The 22,197-nt window shown below is 35.3% G+C and overlaps 1 protein-coding gene across 5 annotated transcripts in view; it reads right to left on the bottom strand.

The window, feature by feature from the left end:
- LOC120530270 (centrosome and spindle pole-associated protein 1) overlaps window positions 1-22,197 on the bottom strand; it is a 115,842-nt gene that overhangs the window by 60,731 nt on the left and 32,914 nt on the right. For 4 of the 5 annotated variants that reach the window (XM_039754605.1, XM_039754609.1, XM_039754607.1 and 1 more), the window contains exons 4-9: window positions 21,980-22,083; window positions 15,162-15,185; window positions 12,300-12,380; window positions 10,210-10,305; window positions 5,426-5,793; window positions 576-668 (exon numbers count right to left, since the gene is read on the bottom strand). In XM_039754605.1, coding sequence (XP_039610539.1) covers window positions 576-668; window positions 5,426-5,793; window positions 10,210-10,305; window positions 12,300-12,380; window positions 15,162-15,185; window positions 21,980-22,083 — 766 coding nt within the window. The remainder of the gene's footprint in view (window positions 1-575; window positions 669-5,425; window positions 5,794-10,209; window positions 10,306-12,299; window positions 12,381-15,161; window positions 15,186-21,979; window positions 22,084-22,197) is intronic. The other variant, XM_039754608.1, reaches the window with a different exon arrangement.

The raw sequence follows: 22,197 nt of genomic DNA, 5'->3' as shown, positions 1-22,197 counted from the left end.
GCACAGCCTTCCCTAGATAAGATCTGTCATTCCAGTATCCATGTCAGCATCACTTCATGTTCTGTTCCTTGTGAAACACCAACAAACTAAGCAGACTTATTCAAGTCTCTGCATTTTGACATAAAAATCAAACCTCTTTCGAATTCAGTAGGATCTCTTCACGTCTTAGTAAGCACAATAAGCAATAGGACCTGTACATTTTTATACCTGCTTGTAAACATGAAGACATGTTAAAATGCTTAAGTATCTGAATGACCACCAACGAGCAGCAGCACACACCTTCAATAAACGTTATATCCTTTATCTACTTCTACTTAAGTGTTCCCTTTATTTTGTCAATTACCCAGATGTTGTTCTCAACCAACTACAGAAGTTAAAACATGTATAAATTTGAAATAAAAAATACATTTTTGGGAAGCATTACACTTTGTGCTACTGCCTCTGCAGCACACAGGACAAATTCAAGACAAAGCAACACAAATGCAATGTTTTTCTAGGATTGGTTGAGAAAAGATCTAGGCCTTTGGTTACGTCAAATTGGCCTAAATTTATACATTTTAACATTACAAAAATACCTGTTTTCATTTTTGCGTCTTTCAGTACGAGGATGTACATCAGGATATATTTCATCTTCATCCATTCGATCACTTCTGTATCGTGGCATGTCCCTAAAAAAACAAAATTAACGTTCAAAATAATGCAAAAAAAAACAAAAAAAACACTAAAATGTTATTATATGTTCTAATATATTCTAATAAATAGAAAGGTAAATAATGCCACATTCAAATTACATCATGAAAACCTTCAAGCAGCTGGTCCTGGACTATATTAGTCCTCTTGTGAAAAATCACAAGTTTGCTTACTGGACAAAGACTGGAGTGAAAGAAGCAATTATTTATTTATCTGCTCCACAAAGGTTACGGCCATCTGGACAAAGCTAGCAGCACTGTGAGAATTATTTTGACTTCTCCAGAGTCTTCAATCCCATCCAGCCATCCATTTTAAGCAGTAAGCTCAGCCTGTAATGTCCTGGATGATGGACTATCTGACTAGCAAACTGTAGGACTGGGTCTCTTTTGTGGATGTATGCAACACTAGAGCACTGCAAGGAAGAAGCACTTGTACCTTATCCATTCACGCTGTACACCTCAGACAAATACAACACCAGATCATGTCGTCTGCAGAAATGCTCAGGTGATTCTGCAATAATGGAGTAAACCGACAGGAGAAATGAAGTGGAGTATAAGAGTCAGGACAAATAAAGCACTAAGAAAAAACCAAGTTTGACCAGACCATACTAATAAACAGATCTATACCAATCTGGGAATGGCTACAACAAGACCATGGTGACATTGTAATCAACATGTATATGGCAGCTCAGCAGAAACACTTTATCATAACTCATATGTATAGCAGAAGCTGCAATGTCTGGCATTTTGAGTGCAAAAAAACTGAACCCTGTCATCAAGATTGCCCATCTGTACAAATGGTACCAGCAAGGTTTTTATTTTATTATTAAACAACTTTTTGAATTTCCCCATGGGATTAACAAAGTTTTATCTAATATATTCTTTTACAACCATTTGTCATCACATATAAATGTAGTTATTCATTAAAAATAAGATCTTTAATCTGTGTGTACATTCCAGTGTATTTTACTGCATTATTTAAATCTTACATGTGGTAAATTTGTCATCTTACACTACACTGCCCAAGTCAAAAATAATGTTACTGTTATGAACTGTACTCGTCCTGCTTTTCTTTTCAGTAACAGCAAAGCTTGTGTCAAAACTTTACCTGCCATTACACTACTAAGGGACATGCTGAAATGACTTGCTCACACAAAGCACTGGGTGTTGCACAAGATACATATTTTTAAGAAAATAAAGAAAAGTATATTTTGGTCAGATAAAAACAGAACAGAGGATACTAACAGCCAAAGAAAACTTTACAGCTGCCAGAGTAACAATCAGACACCAGCCAGTGGGCAAAGCAGGTTAATACAGTATTAGTGCAGTTTGGTTCTAGTATAGAAAGACTGTGGCCTATTCCACCATCTTTCATCCACAGTCTACTACCCTGCTTTGTGTGTTTACCTTATTCCATCATAAATTAGGATTGGAGAGTGAGGATATGAATGGAATATTCATCCAGCTTGGTTTAAGACAGAGTGTATTCATTTAGAACGTAGTAATGTTAAGACCGAAGCAAATGTGCTTTATTTCTCTTCGTATCAGTCAGTCTTAGTGTTTTATGTTTTTTAAGGTTCAGGTTATGAAAGTGTTTTTGAAAATTTAGATTACAAAATTGTCTTATCTTGAACTAATCAGATGTACTTTTGTCCATTTGACTGTCCAAATATGAAACGCCAGTGCCTCTCTAACATTTATCAAGGAGGGAACTCCATCCAAATTTTAGCAAAAAGATTGTACTTTTTCTGTGTACAAATTGAATAAGATTTATGCATATTAAAGTTGGAATATGCTTTCTTTTGACTTTCCAGCCACCAATAAGTATGTTCTAGTCACAAGGTGTTAAGACTGTAATGTGATCGGTTCGGGTGAAATCTTCACAGGATTAGCTATATAACCTCGTCAAAATGACGTTTTGTTTATAGGGGCCTATGAGGATTTTTTAAAACCTTTTTGTAGTGCATCCAATTTTTAAAATAAGGCTGTCTCTGCATTTTGAGTTGATTACCTACTTTTTTATTGCAGAAGTTTATCAGCATGTCTTTGCTTTTGGATTAAGACCAAGGGGTCTTTTTTATTTGGTGAATAATGAAACCTAGCAGGTATATATAGTTTTGATTTCTGAGGTTATCACATCTTGGCCTGATGAGCAAAATATTACTATATTATTTAAACAAGAATTATGTGCCAGTCAAGTGGAGGAAATGTTGTGTAACCATCAATGATATTTAATATTACACATACAGAATGTGGAAAGATAATGCAGAAACAAACCTTCAGACACTTAACATTAACATGCACAAATATAAATATGTCAGTTAACATGTGCATCAGAAAACAAAGGAATTAATAGTCATATAACCAGAACAGAAAAATAACTATTAGATAATGTGATTAGTTAGCCTAATCATGTTCAGCATAAAAGCATTTTATAGCTGAATCAAAGACAATTTTCTCAGGCACTGTTCCCAAATAATAAAATAATAAAAGGAATGTGTTTTATAGGGTCTTAGAGAGCCTAATCCACACAGAGTACATGCCGATAAGCTCTCTGAATATGCTAATTTGGTAGGAACCCACAAGTGATATTGTTAGTGGACCGCGAGCATGTATTAGGCCTCTCAAGGTGCCTCAAACCAGAAGCCCTGTTGACACAGATGTGACAATGAACCATGCCTCTCTTCCTACCAAAAGATGGAACTGCAGGTGTCAAAAACCCCAAAGAAGAAATACAATAGCATTGCACTTTTCCAAAGGCTTCTCTTCAGCTCTATTTGTATGTATGATTATACTACAGTACAGTCCCTAACAAAAGTCTTGTTGCTTACCTATTTTGTAGAAACTCCTGCTATTAACCTGACTTTAAATTAATCAACTGGTGTTAGAAATCGCTCATATGAAAAGCTAAAGCCCTCCCAAATGATGTTTAATGCACTGAAATAAATTAGTTTCACTGAAAAAAGATTTATCATTTAATCAAGACAGAAAGGTCAAATTTGGGCAAGACAAAAGTTTTGTCGCCTATACAGAAAATGAACAACTTTACTGCAAATCCAAAAATATGTCAGCAAATTAAGTAGTGGTGCTGTGAGCTCCAAATTTAATATCTTGTATGATTTCCATGAGCTTGTAGGACAGCATCCATGCGGTTTGGCAAGGATTCATACAATTTATTGATGAAGTCATCAGGAATAGCAAAGAAAACAGTCTTGCATGCCTCCCAGAGTTCATCAATATTCTTTGGTTTCGTCTTCCATGCTTCCTCTTTCATCCTACCCCACATATGCTCAATGATGTTCATGTCTGGTGACTGGGCTGGCCAATCCTGGAGCATCTTGATCTTCTTCGCTTTAAGGAACTTTGATGTGGAGATGGAAGTATGCGATGGAGCACCATCCTGCTGCAGAATTTGGCCTTTTTTATGGTTGGGAATATAAGAGGTAGCTAAGATTTCTTGGTATTTTAGACTATTGATGTTACCTTCCACCCTGCAGATCCCTCGCATACTGGATGTAACCCCAGATGATGATTTGGCCTCCACCAAACTTTACTGTTTTCTGGGTAAATCTCGGCTCCATGCGGGTTCCAGTAGGTCTCCTGCAATATTTGTGGTGACTGTGGTGTAATTCAACAGAAGGTTCATCTGAAAAATCCACCTTCTGCCACTTTTCCAGCATCCATCCTTTTAGCAGGCTGTGGGCCTTGGCAAATGCCACACAGTTTTTCAATTGTCTTTTGTTTAACGCTGGCTTATAGGCACTGATTCGACCATGGAGGCCATTTTGAAACAGAATCCGACAAACTGTTCTGGTTGACACAGGGACTTCAGGTGACCAGGTCTCATGGAGCTCTGCTGCAGTGGAAAATGGGCTGGCCTTGGATTTTCAAGCAGTTGTCTTGCGGGGTCTTCCTGACCTGGGCTTGTCAAAAACGTCTCCAGTCTCTTCAAATCTTTTTTTTATCCTCTGAACTTGATGCTGAGACATATTGAAGCTGTTTGCCACATCAGCAGTGGATTTGGTCTTCAGCCTCTTGATAATCAACACTTTAGTCTCAGGGTGAATCTTAGGCATGTTTGCAAAGGTCTAGTTGCAGTTGATGTGAAGGTCTAGTGTACTGGAGTTCTTTTTATACACACCTGAGACCTAATTGATCCATTATTAGTCACAGGTGAAGCTCATATGACAAGGCGACAACACTTATGTCTTGCCAAAAATTGACTCAATGGGCTTTACCAAGCTGTGAATACTTTTTGTCAGTTTCGTTTTGCACTGAAACATTATTACAAAAGCTGATGGGATTGAAATGACCCATTTCTTGTAACAAAATCTTGATTAGAAATATATTTTAGCGGCACTTCAGGTCAATTTGTACACAAGCGACAAGACTTTTGTTAGGGACTGTATATATTCAGAACAAAACCAATATTTCCACCATGGTTACTAAAGAAGGGGCATATATACAGGTTCAAAGTATGAACTGCATTTCTAAAAGATCACATTCCCAGGAAGCATGCACCTCCTGCTGGATACACTTACTTCAACTAAAAATAATGTATGTATGCAAATCATGAATAGAATCACAAATAACAGCGTTAGTTATTTTTCAATTCTAGTTACAACTTAACAGTTATCTAAAACCTAATTCAGAATATGATACATATGCATCACTAGACAAAGGTAATTTTTTTTTTTTTTTAGCAAAAGCATAATATTCTGTGCCCATTAACTAACCTGTCACCTCTTTGTTTCTGTCTAGGCAGCATTTTCCCAAATAATTCCCTTTCCTCAGTGTGTCTTGGTTGTGTCCGTTCTGGAAACTTGAACTTTTCATGTTCATCATCAGAATATTGGCGTTGATAATCTTCAAGCTCAGAATCATAATCAAATTGTGAAAACCGAGGTCTCCTCTCTCTGATTTCTGGGTGCTTATTCAAACGATGGCTTTGAACGTCATCTAATCTTTGCCTCCTTATAATATCTTTTTTTGCTTCTGTTAGTGTAGCAGCATCTTTCTTTGAAGGAGTATAATCTTCATCTCTTGAAACAGGCAGAGTTCGAAAACTGGCTGGAAGCTGTTCACGTTCCTCACGTTTACGATTCTACATAATGAATACAGAGAAAAAGAAATTGCAGATGGAAGCAAAATGAATTAGTGAAAACATTAAATATCCCCCCATAGAAAAAAAAATAATGTACAAAGAGCTTTAATTTTTGTGTGATACAATTAATAAGTTATTAAGGATGGCTTATAGTGAATTTCAATTGCTGGGATACTCTTCTGCAGATAACCAGACAATCCAGAGACACTAGAATTGCAATATGCTACTTATTGATACTTAATATGCATTCGTATGTATTTCCCATTCAACCAATTGTTAGCAACTACTCTATAAGACAACAACATTCCTGTAAAATTACTGGCATTCATCTTGACAATTTTAAAAGTTAAAAAGGTATATTTTAATCAAAAGCTGAAATGGTAAATATTACACTTCTAAATATGAGATCACTGTTAAACAGCAGCTTTATTAGCTGAGCTACTCAGTGTGGCCCAATTTTCTTTTTTAGAAGTGCAACTTTCATGTAAGAGTTTTCAGAGTTATCATCATGAGTTGTTTCAAAGTATGACAGGAGACTTTAATCTCCATATAAATGATGTAACTTTGTCACATTTGTACTCCTGATACTTACTCAGTCTTTCAACCTAATAAAGCATCAGTTTAGCAAATCTCCTACAAGTGGTCACAGTCTTGATTTAGTGTTTACATCACATCTTAGTTTGATGAAATTAATATAAAAGGATTTATTTGGTTCCAATCATCAGCATATTGTTTGTGGAGTACATACTGTATAATCCTCCTTTATTATCATCTCAGACACCACTTCAGGTTTCTCTTCTATATTGAAGTCATTACAATCTGTTACAGAAGTTCAGTAACATATAACAGTCCAACTCAGTCACAAAGAAATCCCCTTGGATTAATGAGGACATTCATAATTTTACAGATTTGCAGAAAGTTTGAACAAACCGGCAAGGCTATAAAAGTGAGAACTGATTAATTACAGGTCCTTAAATGTCATATAATATTTAAGGATGTAAGAGTTAAGTACCTACAATATCTTACAAAATAGCTGCACACCAATATAATCCTAGATTTCTGTTTATTACAAACCGTGTTTTGACCCTGTATCAAATACAGAGAGGAGGTGCAGTGGTTAACAGACTGGTGTAAAGCCAATAACCTGTCTCTGAATGTAGACAAAACAAAGGAGATGATGTACTTTATCAAATATTCAATTAAATAGCCTTTTATTGTCAATTCACTATATGTGCAGAACATACAAGAGAATCGAAATACTGTTTCTCTCTCAACTTCGTAGTATAATAAAATATAAAAAGTATAACATATAAGATAAATAACATTAGAGCTTGTAAAGTAGACCTGTGTACAATGTGCAATAGTCATTAGTGCAAAAGCCAATTACAGTTTAATGAAAAAAAAAAAATGTTGCACATGTTTGCACATTTGACTCACATGCACCTTGTTATATAATATGTGTCTTTATGTTATGATGTGTTGTGGATTCTTCATTGTCCTGTGTTCTTTGTAGCACCATGGTCCTGGAGGAACGTGGTTTCATTTTACTGTATGCTGTACTACTGTATATGGATGAAATGACAATAAATACTCTTGAATCTTGAAATAGCTATATTGTTTTCACTGATGATGGAGAGAGGTTTTTTTTATACTTTTTTAGGGAGAAAATTTACATGACGTCTGTCATTGTTCTGACCTTGCTGAGGATGAGGTTACACTGCAACATCCACCAGTTGTTTTGTAGCTTCACACTAATTTTGATACTGGGCTCTGCTAATGAACTTCAAGTGAAACTCTGCTAAACACTAAAGATCTTATAACAATCAGTCTTCTTGAATAAGTCTTTGTATGCAGTACATTGCTCCAGATCTGCTTGATATAAAGAATAGTTTGGTTTGCGTTGGTTAGGTTTTCAATTGTTTTAAGAAAGCCTGCATTCAGACACTTATTAAGAAACCTTCCCTTGACCCAGCAATCTTAAATAACTTTAGACCAATCTTAATCATCCTCCTATTTAAAAAATACACGAGGAAGTAATAGCAAAATAATAATTGTGTTTAAATATAACTAATAAAAGTTATATATATTTTTTTTAATTTCAAACAGGTTTTCAATGGAACCTTAAAACAAATGATCTGCTTGAGAGCAGATGCAGGCACTATTCTGTGTTGATATTGGTTGATTTTAGTGCAATGCATACAATTTTGACAGATTAAGACACTGCATTGGTACATCAGAACCTGCTCTGAAGTGGTTAATCTCTTACCTGTCAAACGAAAACTTAAGTTGTGATCAGGAACAACACATCATCATTAACAGCAGTGTGAGAACTCAGTGTGCCTCAAAGTTCTACTCTGGAACCACTTTTGTTTTCTTTATGGATGCTGCCATTTGGCAAAGTAATTTGGTTAATATTTTAAAAAATTCCATTTATATGATCACAATATACAGTTACACCTTTCCAACAGCCAAAACGACTTTAGTAGGATTGTTGTGTGGCATAAATGTATTGGTGAGATCAAATAATTGACCTTATTTTGTAGGGCTAAATGCTAAAAAGAGAATAATTTTGATTTTCTGCCGAAATGAGGTTTTGCAGTCAATTAGTGTGAGTTTGGGACGTTGCATTCTAGTATTCAGACACTGGCTAAAAATGTAGGTGTACTTTTGGATTTATATACAAATTATGAACATCATGCAAAACATATTCAGTCTTCTTTTTATTAACTTAGAAAAACAGCTGATGATCAATCTGTTCTGTCTATTGGGGATGCAGAGAGATCATATATGCATAAATACCATCACACCTAGTAATGCATTGGTTACTTGTCTTAACCTGCAAATGTTGACTGTGCTTCAACTAGTTCAGAACTTTCCTGGCAAATTGTTTGCTGGGGTAAAAACAACTGCATATTAACCCTGAGCTTGCCTGCTATCACTGGTTACCAATTAAGACTAAGAAAAAAAATAAGATTTTATTAACTACATACCAGGCTTTACAAGGTTTAGCTCCAGAATGTGTTTGAAAAATGTTAACCCAAACAGAGTCAGAAAAATTACTCATATCATCAGATTAGACAGTGCTGAACGTCAACGCTGAAGGGTTATGCGGGTTTTGCTGTTAAGGCCCATAAATCCTAAAATACTCTTAACTTTTAGTAGGAGATCATATAGAGTCAGCTCTTGTAAATCATACCAAAAACATTTTTGCACAGGACTTGTTTTTTGTATTCCCCATTTTAACTAATGTTAGTTTCTTTTTTCTTCAATTTAGTATATGTTTTATATTTTTCATACATCTTGTTGTTTTTATATTTTATCATTTTTGCTTACTGTTCTTTTTTACATTTTTTATTTATTGCTCTTACAAATTATGAAGCAGTTTGTGCATTTTGCAGTTAAAAAAATATTATTATTATTAATAATAAATACTAATTGTTTTTCTTGCAGCCTATTTCACAACTGGCTTGTATTTTAACTAGAACTTAATTTAAAATAACCTGGTTGTGCTAAACTTTGTATTTCTCCAAATCACAACAGAATTCTGTTTCTTATAAGATCACACCTGTATTCATACTGCTAGATCTGAGGCATCCAATGTATTTACTAAATAGCAAATCATTTTTAAATAGGTGACAGCAATGTGAACAACAGGCAAGAACATAATGCTCGGTATGCAAATGTCTGACTTTTTATGTGAAATATTCAACAAAATATGTCAACTTTAACAGTAGAAACTTAAAGGATAAGTTATTAAAAGTAGAGAAAACAGTATAAATAGTTATTAAAAGATCAAATAAGAAACCATAAAGCCAGCCACATTAGAAGTTACATTAAGCAGATATTGTCAGACTGACTAGAAAGTAAAACCTGCAAGACCAAGATTATCCACTCTTTACTTTATTCATACTAAACTAAAAAGGGTATTTTAATAGTATTTAGTCAACAGTCAGTGGCTTTCTTCATTCAGTTCAGACACTTAATTTAAATTGTGCCTAATTTCAAATATATGATACCTCAGATTCGAAATTGGCCCGAGTTTGTGTGTGTCCTGCGATGGGTTGGCACCCTGCCCAGGATTGGTTCCTGCCTTGTGCCCTGTGTTGGCTCCAGCAGACCCCTGTGACCCTGTGTTTGGATTCAGCGGGTTGGAAAATGGATGGATGGATGGATGATACCTCAACCAAATAATGTGAAAAATCTTCTGAACAACATTTAAAAAGATCCATTAGAAATATACATTCACGTCACCAAATAAGTCAATTCAAAATATCAGTCACACTGAAAACCTGAAGGTAAATGCTGCCATTCCACTTTTTACTGAAATAAGCAATATCACCAGATACACATTTAAAGATAAAATGACTTTGTCTACCAGACAGGCAGAATTACTAAGCATGTGAACATTAAAATTACCTGTTCAATAATCTCTGGATCTTTAACTTGAAATGTCTGCCTTTGTTCTTTAAGAAATTTATTGTATTCCCGGTTTCTCTCACTTCGTAGCCTTTCCTTAAAAAAAATAAACAGAAATTATTAAACAACATGAGAATGTATGTTTAGCACATGCTAATAAAGAGCAAGACTACCTATCACTAATACTCCAGCTGGGAAACTGAATACACCGGAAGAATTCAGTAAGTCTCCCAATGTGTTCTGGAGGCACCCCAAAAGGGACATACCAGGCAAACCTATGAGCAAACCAACTTACCTACGTTTTTAAACAAGACATGCAAGACAGCTGGGCTAGGGTCACATAAAAGCCAAATAATAGCTGGAACATTGCTTAACAGACTTCCAAAAATGAACAGGACAAGGTGCTTCATCATGAGTATACATTCAAGCTTGGATAAAAGTCACATAGCACTTGCAGCCTATATTACAGCTGGCTGTTAATTAATCCCAAAATGTTAGCTTTAACTCAACTGTGGTTTTTGTTTTGGTAAAAGTAGCAGGCATTAAAAGCTGCTACATTTACATGCTATGGAAATTTTTATAGATACCTCATCTAAACACATCATTTGGTATACGTGTTTCGGAAGAAATGCTGCTGATGATTTGCAGTTGACCACGCAAAACCAAACTAAAACATTACATCTATATTTTTGGTCAAAATAAAATGTAACTAAACACATCATCTGCAAAGTGCACTGCGATCGATCGATCAATCGATCGATAGATAGATACTTTATAAATACACTGTGAACAGAAAAAAGGCATATCCTTCATATACAGAATTCTGCAACAAAAGTCGTCTCTGGGCCATGTGTTGCCTCTTCTATAGTATGCTGTATGTCAGCCTGATTTCTGAACAAGCTTTCTCCATTTAGTAACATTTAGCAAGCATTTAATACAGCCAAAGCAAGACAACAGTTCATTACAGAACACAAAAGCCAGGTGAACATTCATTTATTTTATTTTTTTTTTATATAGAGCATTTTAGTCTTGCGTGGATGGAGACACGTGCACACAAATGACTTTGCCTTTTTAAAATGGTCAAAAGTAAATCATTCAAAAGAAAATGCTATTTTTCTCCCATGGCACTTGGAGGGTGCATATCCTCGGATTCATCGGCAGGAATTAAGAAACAGGAAAGGCTGGTAGGTTGGTAATGGTAAGTGGCAAATTCATGTGTAGTGCATTTACGTGTAAAACAAAGGAGTAATGTGCACAATGGTGAGTTTTAGTACATCTTCCAGCGAAAAATATGCAGCAAGTCTCCTTTTTAAACACACACTGTGCTACTCAGAGTCATAAAATGTTTACTTGGGTATTGTGGAGGACCGGTGTTATACAACAGCACGGGAAAAAAAAAAAAGTTTGGTGCAGAAGTGCAAACAAGGATCTAGGGAGCAATATTTTGTCCACCATGACACCAATTCTAACATTGTTCAGTAGCTTCATTAGCAACCTATAAAGTCTTGTGCCAGTCAAATGCGAGATAGTCAGCCTGACATCATAAATGCCAAAACAAGCTGCTTGCAGCTAAGAAGCTACCCAATCCAAAGAAGTAAATCTCCTTCTCTTGCTCAACCTGATGCGAAAGCTTATTTGCAACCCAAAAACCCCTGGTTCATAGATATTGAATATAGTTAGCCAACCATACCATAGAGCACATTATCACACTGAATGAGGTCCTAAATCTCAAAGGTCTACTGCACAAAATACCTCTAATTACTGCCTATGATACTTTTCTTATATATGTATACAGTACTTGCATTATGCATAGTCTGTAAGGACAATTTAGTTAATACATATTGCCATTTTACATCATGTTACAGTAATTACAAAATTAACCAATAACTTGCAAATGTTAAGACATGTTAAATGTATTGGTTTGTTTGATCAAAACAGACAAAAATGGTAATACTTAATATTTCTCTGAAAGGTTTTACCAGCCTGTATCAAAAACTTGTTAACCTAGCATATTCCCATTTCAAACATATTACATTTCATGGACACGCAATGCAACAATAAACAGGTACAAAATTATATTGTATGTATACCTTAGCAGATCGCCTCTCTCCAATAGGAAGTGACAGTCCCTGATGTGATAAATTGGACTCAAGTGAAACTGCACCATTTTTCTGAAAAAATAAATATTATACATTAAAACTGGCAAAACTGAATTCCTATCTGTTTCTACTTATATTAAACACACTTAGAATTATTTCAGTAGCAATGCGACTCCTAAAAATAAGAAAGTTCAAAGCTATAAAAGATAACGCATATTAGTGTTAGAATGAGTGCTGTCCATTTAATGTATTACTTTAAAAATTTACACTGCAATAATATAAACCAAAATGAACAGTCAGTTATGAAAAAAAAGTTTGTTATAAGCTTACTGCAGGAGAGTTTAGATGCTTAATACTGAAGACTATAAAGTGTTAAAAGACAATTAAAAATACAAAAAGAAATCTGTACATTTCAGGGGTGGGGTGGATTTGTTTTCAATCCTATTCTTGTAAAATTGATCTATTTGTATGGAATCTTGTGTGATTTCAATAAAATCAATAACATTTTTAAAAAATCTGTACATTTGAAGACTTGCTACTTTTTATGCAATTGACAACATTATAAAGGCCATGCTATTTGATAACATGAATAAATGCAGTCAAATGAATTGTGAACTATTTGCATGGATAAGGGATTTAATATTTATGGTGGCTCTTTGTTAGTGATCACAGACAAGGTTCATGTATAACAAAAAATATAGACAAAATAAAAAAAGTATGCATAATAGGTTTTTAGGAAATAAGCTATGGCTCTACAGTCTCACCAAGACTCTACAGACAGCTCCCTTTACCTACTCCGTCAGCGGCTTTAATCTGTTCTTTTAACAGACAAACTCAGCTATCTAACCACAGCAGGAGGGCCAGGATCTATCCCATCAACAGTGGGTGAATGTCGACAAAAGCACTAGACATGGGTTAGGGTATACTAACGAACACACTCACAATTAAACACACGTGTTTGCAGATATGAGCGGAAGAACAGAACAGCTAGAGAAGGCCTATAAGCTCACAGGGAGAACAGGGAGAACATGCACTTACAAGCTCCACACTGATAACAACTAGGTGCAGGACTGGCACACAGAATGCCGGATATGCAAGGTGGCACTGGCTAAATGTCAACTTGACAAAGGTAAAATTATAAACACAGTAATTCAGAATCCACTTTGCTGGTTTTCAATCAAAATCATTTGAATGCTTGAGTTTAAATAATTCTGTCCAGGAGAACTACACAAAAAACAAGTCTTACATTTTTTCCTTTACTCATTGTTGTATTGTTAAGTAAAGATAATAAAAGGGAGAATTATTTTTTTTTTCTCTCTCTGTTTATTTTAAAGTATACAGTAAAAGCTAAGAAACCAATAAATTTGAGCTGGGGTCTACCCTTCGAAAAGTTTATAAAAAAAAAAAAAATCTACCACAGAAGAGACTTCACTCCAGTTGAAATCTGAGCATAAAACACCACACACACTAGTAAAGTCACAAGATGTCAAATGGCCCAGCATGACCTTAAGTCAAACAAAACTAAACATGCTTAAGTAATGTTAAATGAATCATGGAAAACCGTCGTAGCTTATGAAGTAGCGTTTTCAATTAATTACCCTAAATAAAATAACCCAAGGTAAAACGCATCTTTTTCCATTGAATACTGTAAACCATCTTGTGCAAAGTGCTTTAATTTACATCATTCATATTTTGTAAACTTTTTTTGGGACAATACAGACAAATACTGTAAAGCATAAGACAAGAATGAAAAAGTCTTAAAGATGTAATGTTAATGATTAAAACAAATTCTGGCAAAAAGCACAATTAGTAAGCAGCAGAAGAATTCTGATTTGGCACATACCTTGGGAACTATCTGCTTTATTATCTAATACACAATTTAAATTAACAATTCATGTTGGCAAAGAAGGAAAATTCCTTAAGGATAAATTTAGTGATAGTAGAGTAGATGACAGCACTGTCAAAAGGAGCAAGTCTTAGTTATTCACATGAAGGGATACCTGTCAGTTCCAACAAAATGATGCATTCCTTCATGAAATACTTCAATAATCTTAACATGGCATTAGAATGGGAGATAGAAGGTATGCTCCAAGTCGCTCTGTAACTGAACTGCATGTTTTGTAAGCCACCTAGGATGGAGTATGCTAATAAAACGTCTGCAACTTTTTGTTTCATGAAGTCCCAAGAAAAGGCTGTAACAATTATCTACATTTATTGGCAAAAGTAGCTATTATCACCCTTTACAGTGATATGAAGCAGATGAGATGCCCAATTCAATTAAAAATAATAATAATAATCTCATTGCTGAAGTCAGACTGAAATAAGCTAGCTTTTCTTTGGCAAACATAAAGCAAGCCAATAAGAACCGCACAGAATAAAATAAAAGCATTGTGAAGACTTCGACATTTGTTCCGTGCCTTAAGTGTCTTTAAAGTGATTCATTGACATGTCCACATCAAATGTAATCTAGAGAAATCCATACAACAAAAAAACAAAGGTTGGGGTGTACAACAAATTAGTAAAAAGAGAGTGGGTCCGCATGGTGATTAGCAAAAGGATGGAGAGTGGGATATACCCTGACAGTAAATCTCAAGGAATTTTACTTTGTGGAATCAAATCAAGGATGGCACATTATGCAATAAACCATGAGTTTCCAAAGCATCTTGCCAAATCACTACTTGTATGCAGTTAGAGAGCAATTTAGACATTAAGATGAGCCTTGTTAAATTATTCAAAAAGCAAACAGTTAAAGAGAAAAAAAAAAAATACAAAAACTATGTTTGATATGAGCAAAAAAAAAAAAAAGCACTAAGCTCATTTAGCTACATCAGCAACCAGTTACTGAAACCATACCTTTCTTCTTTCTTGGTTTACTGCCTGAAATTTATTAAAAAGAATAATAATAATAATAATTAGTTTATTCAACCATGTTTCTTTCAAAAGGTAGTCAGAAGAAAGTAATCTAGCTTTTTGAACTCTTCAGAGTCTTAGGGTTGAAGCACATAATTGTATAATCACATTGACTATTAAACTACAATCGCACAGGCTGCTCCCCCCCTAAAAATGCTGCTGTCAATAAGCCTTCACAACCTTTATACTGTACGATTGTACCAGGGTTTGTGTCAGTTAAATACACCTATAAAGTTGTACTAAATTTAAGATTAGATTAAATTAGATAAACTTTGTTAACCCCATGGGGAAATTTAGATGCATACAGCAGCAGAAACAAAAAACAAGGACACATACTTACAGGAGTAATAATTTAGCCAATCAATTACTAACTAATACATAAAAATACAATGTATATTGTGTAGATATTTCAAACTGCTTAAAACAACAAATAGAGGAACTGCATGCACATGCCTACTCCACTGTTACAAAGTCTAACATGATAAGCCTACATACACTTGCTATTTCACCTCAAAATATAATACTCTCAATTCAACTGTGATTCAATATCGCAAATCAATGTTATTTCTAGGCACTATTGACATGCTGGTGTCAATCATTTAAATACTGCATACACTTATTGTGTATTTAATAAGAAAATACATTTGACAATAAAAATTCTGAACTTTTTTTTTTTTTTATATATAAAGTGAGATTTTTTTGCCCAGTTTTTACAGTTTATCGTTCTCATTTCAGACCCCAATTTTTTTTTTGTTTTGTTTTTGAAGCACTGATGTCTTTTCTCATTAAAATAACTTTGTTGAAGTAATGCATATTGCTTGATTAAATTCACAACTTGGCAGGTCATGCATCAGTGTTAGCTGAAGCACAGAAGTTATTTATTAACATACAAAATGTATATATTAAGAATCTTTACCGTGTAAAATAACCTACATAACTAATTCATAATCTTAAAGAACTTCAATGAATATTCTAGTATGACTGAAAGTTAAATCATAATCCCATTAAACATCATTGCTACAAGTTATTACATCTGATTTGGAAGTCCTAACATAAGACATAGCATCATTATTGGCTAATGGTTATATTCTAGGTTCGCCCAAGTTGGCTGGTTGCCTACCAAATCTTATTGCTTTGCTTCTTGCGGTTTTGGGCATCTACATGTTTGAGAACCATTCTTTTCTTTCCATCTGACACTACCACCAGCCAGGGTAGAATATACACTCACCTAAAGGATTATTAGGAACACCATACTAATACGGTGTTTGACCCCCTTTCGCCTTCAGAACTGCCTCAATTCTACGTGGCATTGATTCAACAAGGTGCTGAAAGCATTCTTTAGAAATGTTGGCCCATATTGATAGGATAGCATCTTGCAGTTGATGGAGATTTGTGGGATGCACATCCAGGGCACGAAGCTCCTGTTCCACCACATCCCAAAGATGCTCTATTGGGTTGAGATCTGGTGACTGTGGGGGCCATTTTAGTACAGTGAACTCATTGTCATGTTCAAGAAACCAATTTGAAATGATTCGAGCTTTGTGACATTGTGCATTATCCTGCTGGAAGTAGCCATCAGAGGATGGGTACATGGTGGTCATGAAGGGATGGACATGGTCAGAAACAATGCTCAGGTAGCCCGTGGCATTTAAACAATGCCCAATTGGCCCTAAGGGGCCTAAAGTGTGCCAAGAAAACATCCCCCACACCATTACACCACCATCACCAGCCTGCACAGTGGTAACAAGGCATGATGGATCCATGTTCTCATTCTGTTTACGCCAAATTCTGACTCTACCATTTGAATGTCTCAACAGAAATCGAGACTCATCAGACCAGGCAACATTTTTCCAGTCTTCAACTGTCCAATTTTGGTGAGCTTTTGTGTAGCCTCTTTTTCCTATTTGTAGTGGAGATGAGTGGTACCCGTGGGGTCTTTTGCTGTTGTAGCCCATCCGCCTCAAGGCTGTGTGTGTTGTGGCTTCACAAATGCTTTGCTGCATACCTCGGTTGTAACGAGTGGTTATTTCAGTCAAAGTTGCTCTTCTATCAGCCTGAATCAGTCGGCCCATTCTCCTCTGACCTCTAGCATCAACAAGGCATTTTGCCCACAGGACTGTCGATACTGGATGTTTTTCCTTTTCACACCATTCTTTGTAAACCCTAGAAATGGTTGTGCCTGAAAATCTCAGTAACTGAGCAGATTGTGAAATACTCAGACCGGCCCGTCTGGCACCAACAACCATGCCACGCTCAAAATTGCTTAAATCACCTTTCTTTCCCATTCTGACATTCAGTTTGGAGTTCAGGAGATTGTCTTGACCAGGACCACACCCCTAAATGCATTGAAGCAACTGCCATGTGATTGGTTGATTAGATAATTGCATTAATGAGAAATTGAACAGGTGTTCCTAATAATCCTTTAGGTGAGTGTAAGTTAGAGGTAATTTTGTCTACCAATGACTCAAACCTAGATGCACTTAATCAAACAGTGTCAGTTTCCAAAATATACCAGTATACCATTACACCTGATCAATATCAACATATTACTTTCTGCTGTTGATGAGACTAAGTGACAAATTAACAGCTTACAGGCTCAATTTACTTAAAACAAAAACAAAAAACACAATATAATAATCCTGTCAAAAAAACATGATTCATATAAGTCAGTGGCAGTTGAAGCGTTTCAGACTGAGGACCCATTTGCTAAAACTCAAAGATAGGTGGCCTGCTATATGACCAAATAACGACTTCTTACTGGAAGTCATATTACTAGTTCAATATTTATTTTAGTCAAAGTATTCTTATGAAAAAATCCAATAATGCTAGATTTACATTTCAAAGCCCCACATTTTCACAAATGAACCATGAAAAAAAACCCAGGAATGAAGACAATATAGCATCAGGCAGCCTGACAAAAGTGATGCAGCAGTAATGGTGCATGTCAACAACCACATGAGATTCAAAGCCAAGAATGGCCAGAAGTGGGCTTACCAGGCTGCATTTCTGTTTTTGGCTTCTAATGCTGTCTCCTGTCATGTCTTCTTCATGCTCATTCCAGGCCGCATCCCCTCCATCACCATCTTGATGCACACCACCAAGTCTCTCTCTTAACTCAGCATTAACCTTTCCCCTTACTTCGGGACACTCCATGCATCCACCTGATCATTTTCATTTATGTTATTTTCAGCTTTGCTTAATGTTATGTCTTCATTGGCAAAATCTCACTCCCACAGAACTTACTTGTCCCGAAAAGCTTTCATAAAAAGTGTCCCCTTAAATGTCAGATATACTCCTTTAGAAGTTGAACTGCTCCCAGAATTTCTTCCATGCACCTCTCATTGTTGCCATCACTGCTGTGTCCACTCCTAATTCTATAGCCAGTGTGCAACCTAAATAACAGAATTTCTCTACTTTCCCAAAACACCTTGATTGCGGACTTCTGAAATTTACATGTTCTACATCAGCATTCTGTACCCTTCTAACACACTTTCTACAAATGGCACAGACTATGACTGCAGACTACCACCAATATATCTTATGTACCCATAGTTGTTACAAACACCTCCACCACATACATCGGAAGGCCAAACACCCACCCCTTGCACATTCCTGCCTCTACAACTCCAACATCACCTTGGTCTTTCCTGCACCATCTTCTTGTTCAGTTACGCTTCAATTTTTATAATATCAGTATGAAAATAATCTGTGTACAACAGGTGATATGGCAGTTCTTTATGTATTTCAGTGTTCACCACTGCCTCACCATCATGAAAAGTAAATCAACTCAAAATGGATTCCAGGTGAAATCCCACCTCAAAACATTCAATATACTCATCTGTTGCACTGTGCTATCATAATGCCTTCTCTAGATAAAAAAAAATGCATCAGGTGAACAGAAAGAAGTTTGTTCATGCTTTTCCTACATTTCCCTGCCAATAAAGACCACAAACCTTTGTTCCCTACACACACATGAAACTACTGTATTTTGAGAACATTCAATGATTCCCGATTCCTTTCTCTAGCACTCTTTCATCCATCTTCATTGCTTGCTCAAAAACCATGGTTGCTCGAAAGCACTCAAACTCTATGTAATGGATCACCATTTACTTTGTATAATTAAACAGGCATATTTCTGTTTTAATCCTCGGGGATCTTTCTTCACACACACAATAATATTGCCTCGGTGGGTGTTTATTCAATCCCAGAACTTTCTACTATCTTCAGAATTTCAGACACCACTCCAGTTGGGCCCATTGCTTTATCGTATTTTTTTCTAACACTTTTCCCATCCTCCTATTTCAAAAACCTCCAGCACAGTCCACCTGTTTCCTTACAACAAACAACATAATCCTATTCATCGTCCTCAATTGGGATTCTTCTAGGTATCCTAAATCTCATTAATATCAATCAGTGTCCTCTTCAGCATTTTTCAAGCCATTTACACCTACTACTTCCTTTCATTCTTTTGTCATCTCCTTTGCATTCTGCAGCGGACATGCAAACCCCAGTTTCTTGGATCTTGCGTCTGCTTTTCTATCATTTCACTTTGTTTCTTTATAGACTGCTCCATTGCCTTTTGTCTTTGTTTTCTGCCACTTTTCAGAGCACCTCAACTCTCCACCCATTTGTTCTCTACCTCAGCATTTCAACAGATTTCCCTCAGTAATCCATTTTCAAAATGCAGACATATCTATTTTGACCCAGATATTCTTTATTTATAACTTGCTGTTCACAGCTGATACTTCCAAAACCTCATCTGCTCATGTGATGAATGTTTCAGCAAATCTACTTTTTACAACATCCTACCTTATCTTCCATACCAACAGCCTACGTTTATACTTACTTACTTTTTTTCATTCTGTGGAGTGGATGTTGAAACATTGGTCACTGACTAAATGTGAGACTTTTGTGGATTTCTTTTCAGATAATGCACACAAGGTGTAGTCTGTCACAGACCTGAAGAACAAACCTAGCTGAGCCTCAATACAGTGAGCACAATACAATTTAACACCTTAAATAAACCTAAGTGTTTGTCATAGACTTATTACTCTATTAGTTATTTTTGCAACTCTGTATAGCTATTACTATTGTAAAGCACCGATTTACTTTCATGTTTGAAAATGTGCTATAGAAATAAATGTTTTTGCTGTTATTTTATTTGACAGGATTCATATGTCACAAACATATTTTACTCCTTCTTAAATATGGTGTTGCACACAACCATTTCTGTCACATAACCAAATTCTAGAGTTCTGTCATCCTCCAAATTCCTAGCACCAAAGGTAACAGCCCCATGGACTCCATTATAATTATCATGATTGGATCCACTATATTTATTCAAGTTGCCCCCCAATTCAATTGCCTCCCACTGAAGCACTCCATATTTCATCACCACAATCAAAACTCATCTAACTCTTCATTACTTCTGCCAACCTGCACATTAGGTTGACAATAAGAATATATTTACGTATCAGCTGTGTACCAATGATTATCTTAACAACTACAACATGTTCACTCATTACTCTGACAGAAAAACTTCCCACTAACCACTGCAGTGCCTTTACCTTTCCAACTTCTCTCCAGTATGCAGCACACATCTACTTCTCCTCCTGTTCAGCACTTCCACCACACTACCTGATGTTTCCATCCCTCCAATACAAGTCAGATCCTTACTCTCTCCTTCAAAGCTTTTACTTACTACCTCTCCATCCCCCTTGTCACCAAAACTACCTCCCAGTTTGTACATCAGCTACATTTAAGCACAGACTAGAAAAGAAAACAATACTTATTACAAAAAAAGGCAACAAAATGTATATTTCCTCACCCCTTAAGGGGACGTAACCTTATTTTTAAATAAATTGATTAATTTACAACTATTCGTATAGCTTACACCATTAAAGGTTTATTAACAATAAAAATAGTATAATATGTATAGGTATTACTTAAGGTTAGGAGCTTTCCAAAATGCAGAATGATATCATAATCAGATTTTGCTATGCTATTTTAAAAATGTGTACATACTTAACGACATCCAATTTTTACAACAAATTTGCAAAAAGTATAATTCTAATTTCTGACAAGTTATGATGGATTTTAATGCTTTGAGATTAAGCTTTAATAGATTTAGTGTTTCCATATTTTAGAAAGACGAACAACAATGATATTAGAATTTCAATTACTGAATTGTCTCCAGTTTGTTGAATTAAACCTTACAAGCAAGAACATAATATGTATGGAAATATCATGGCAGGTTCTTTCTTACAAGTAATTAGAAAAGCAGCTGAGGATCAGAGACCAGTTACGATGTGATTTGATGTTTATAATGTGCATCTGTTAAATCTGATCACTGAAACCAGACTAAGACTTCAGAATACAGAAACTCCTTATAGAAACATAGTTAGTAGTAAATAAAACTGGTAGTTTTACTGTGATAGGTAAACTGTGATTAATCCAAATATTAGGATTTGTACAGGACTTGAAAAAATACAATAACTTAAAATGGTTAAAACAAAAATGGTTACTTGTTAATATAATAAATAAGCTAATAAAACAAATTTCTAGGCAATACAGAAAGTACAAAAACATGACAACTACACAAATCACTGAACTAAAATGCTGTATTTTGGTCTTTAATACATGCCTTCCTTCTTATTTAAGATGAACATTACAGAATACCTTCAAACAATTCTTGGATATTTACCAAAGAGTGATTATGTTACTAAAATGTATGGTTCATTTAATAAACCATACACAGTTACCTGAGCCATATATCTTCTATAATCTTGTCTTAATTCTTGTTTTAGTTTTTGCTTTTTCTTTTCATATTCTTCACCAAGTGGCAAACTCAACCCATAACTCTCTTCTGCAAAATAAAGCATACATTTTGAAATTATATTTAAAATTATTATAATAACCAACAAAATGTCTTTGTTTTACTTAAAACACTACTCTTTTTTTCTAATTTCTGGAAGAAAAC

Source organism: Polypterus senegalus, chromosome 5 (assembly GCF_016835505.1).
Source record: "Polypterus senegalus isolate Bchr_013 chromosome 5, ASM1683550v1, whole genome shotgun sequence".
Classification (NCBI taxonomy): domain Eukaryota; kingdom Metazoa; phylum Chordata; class Cladistia; order Polypteriformes; family Polypteridae; genus Polypterus; species Polypterus senegalus.
The sequence above is the reverse complement of the archived record's forward strand: the minus strand, read 5'-3'. Positions and strand labels throughout refer to the sequence as shown.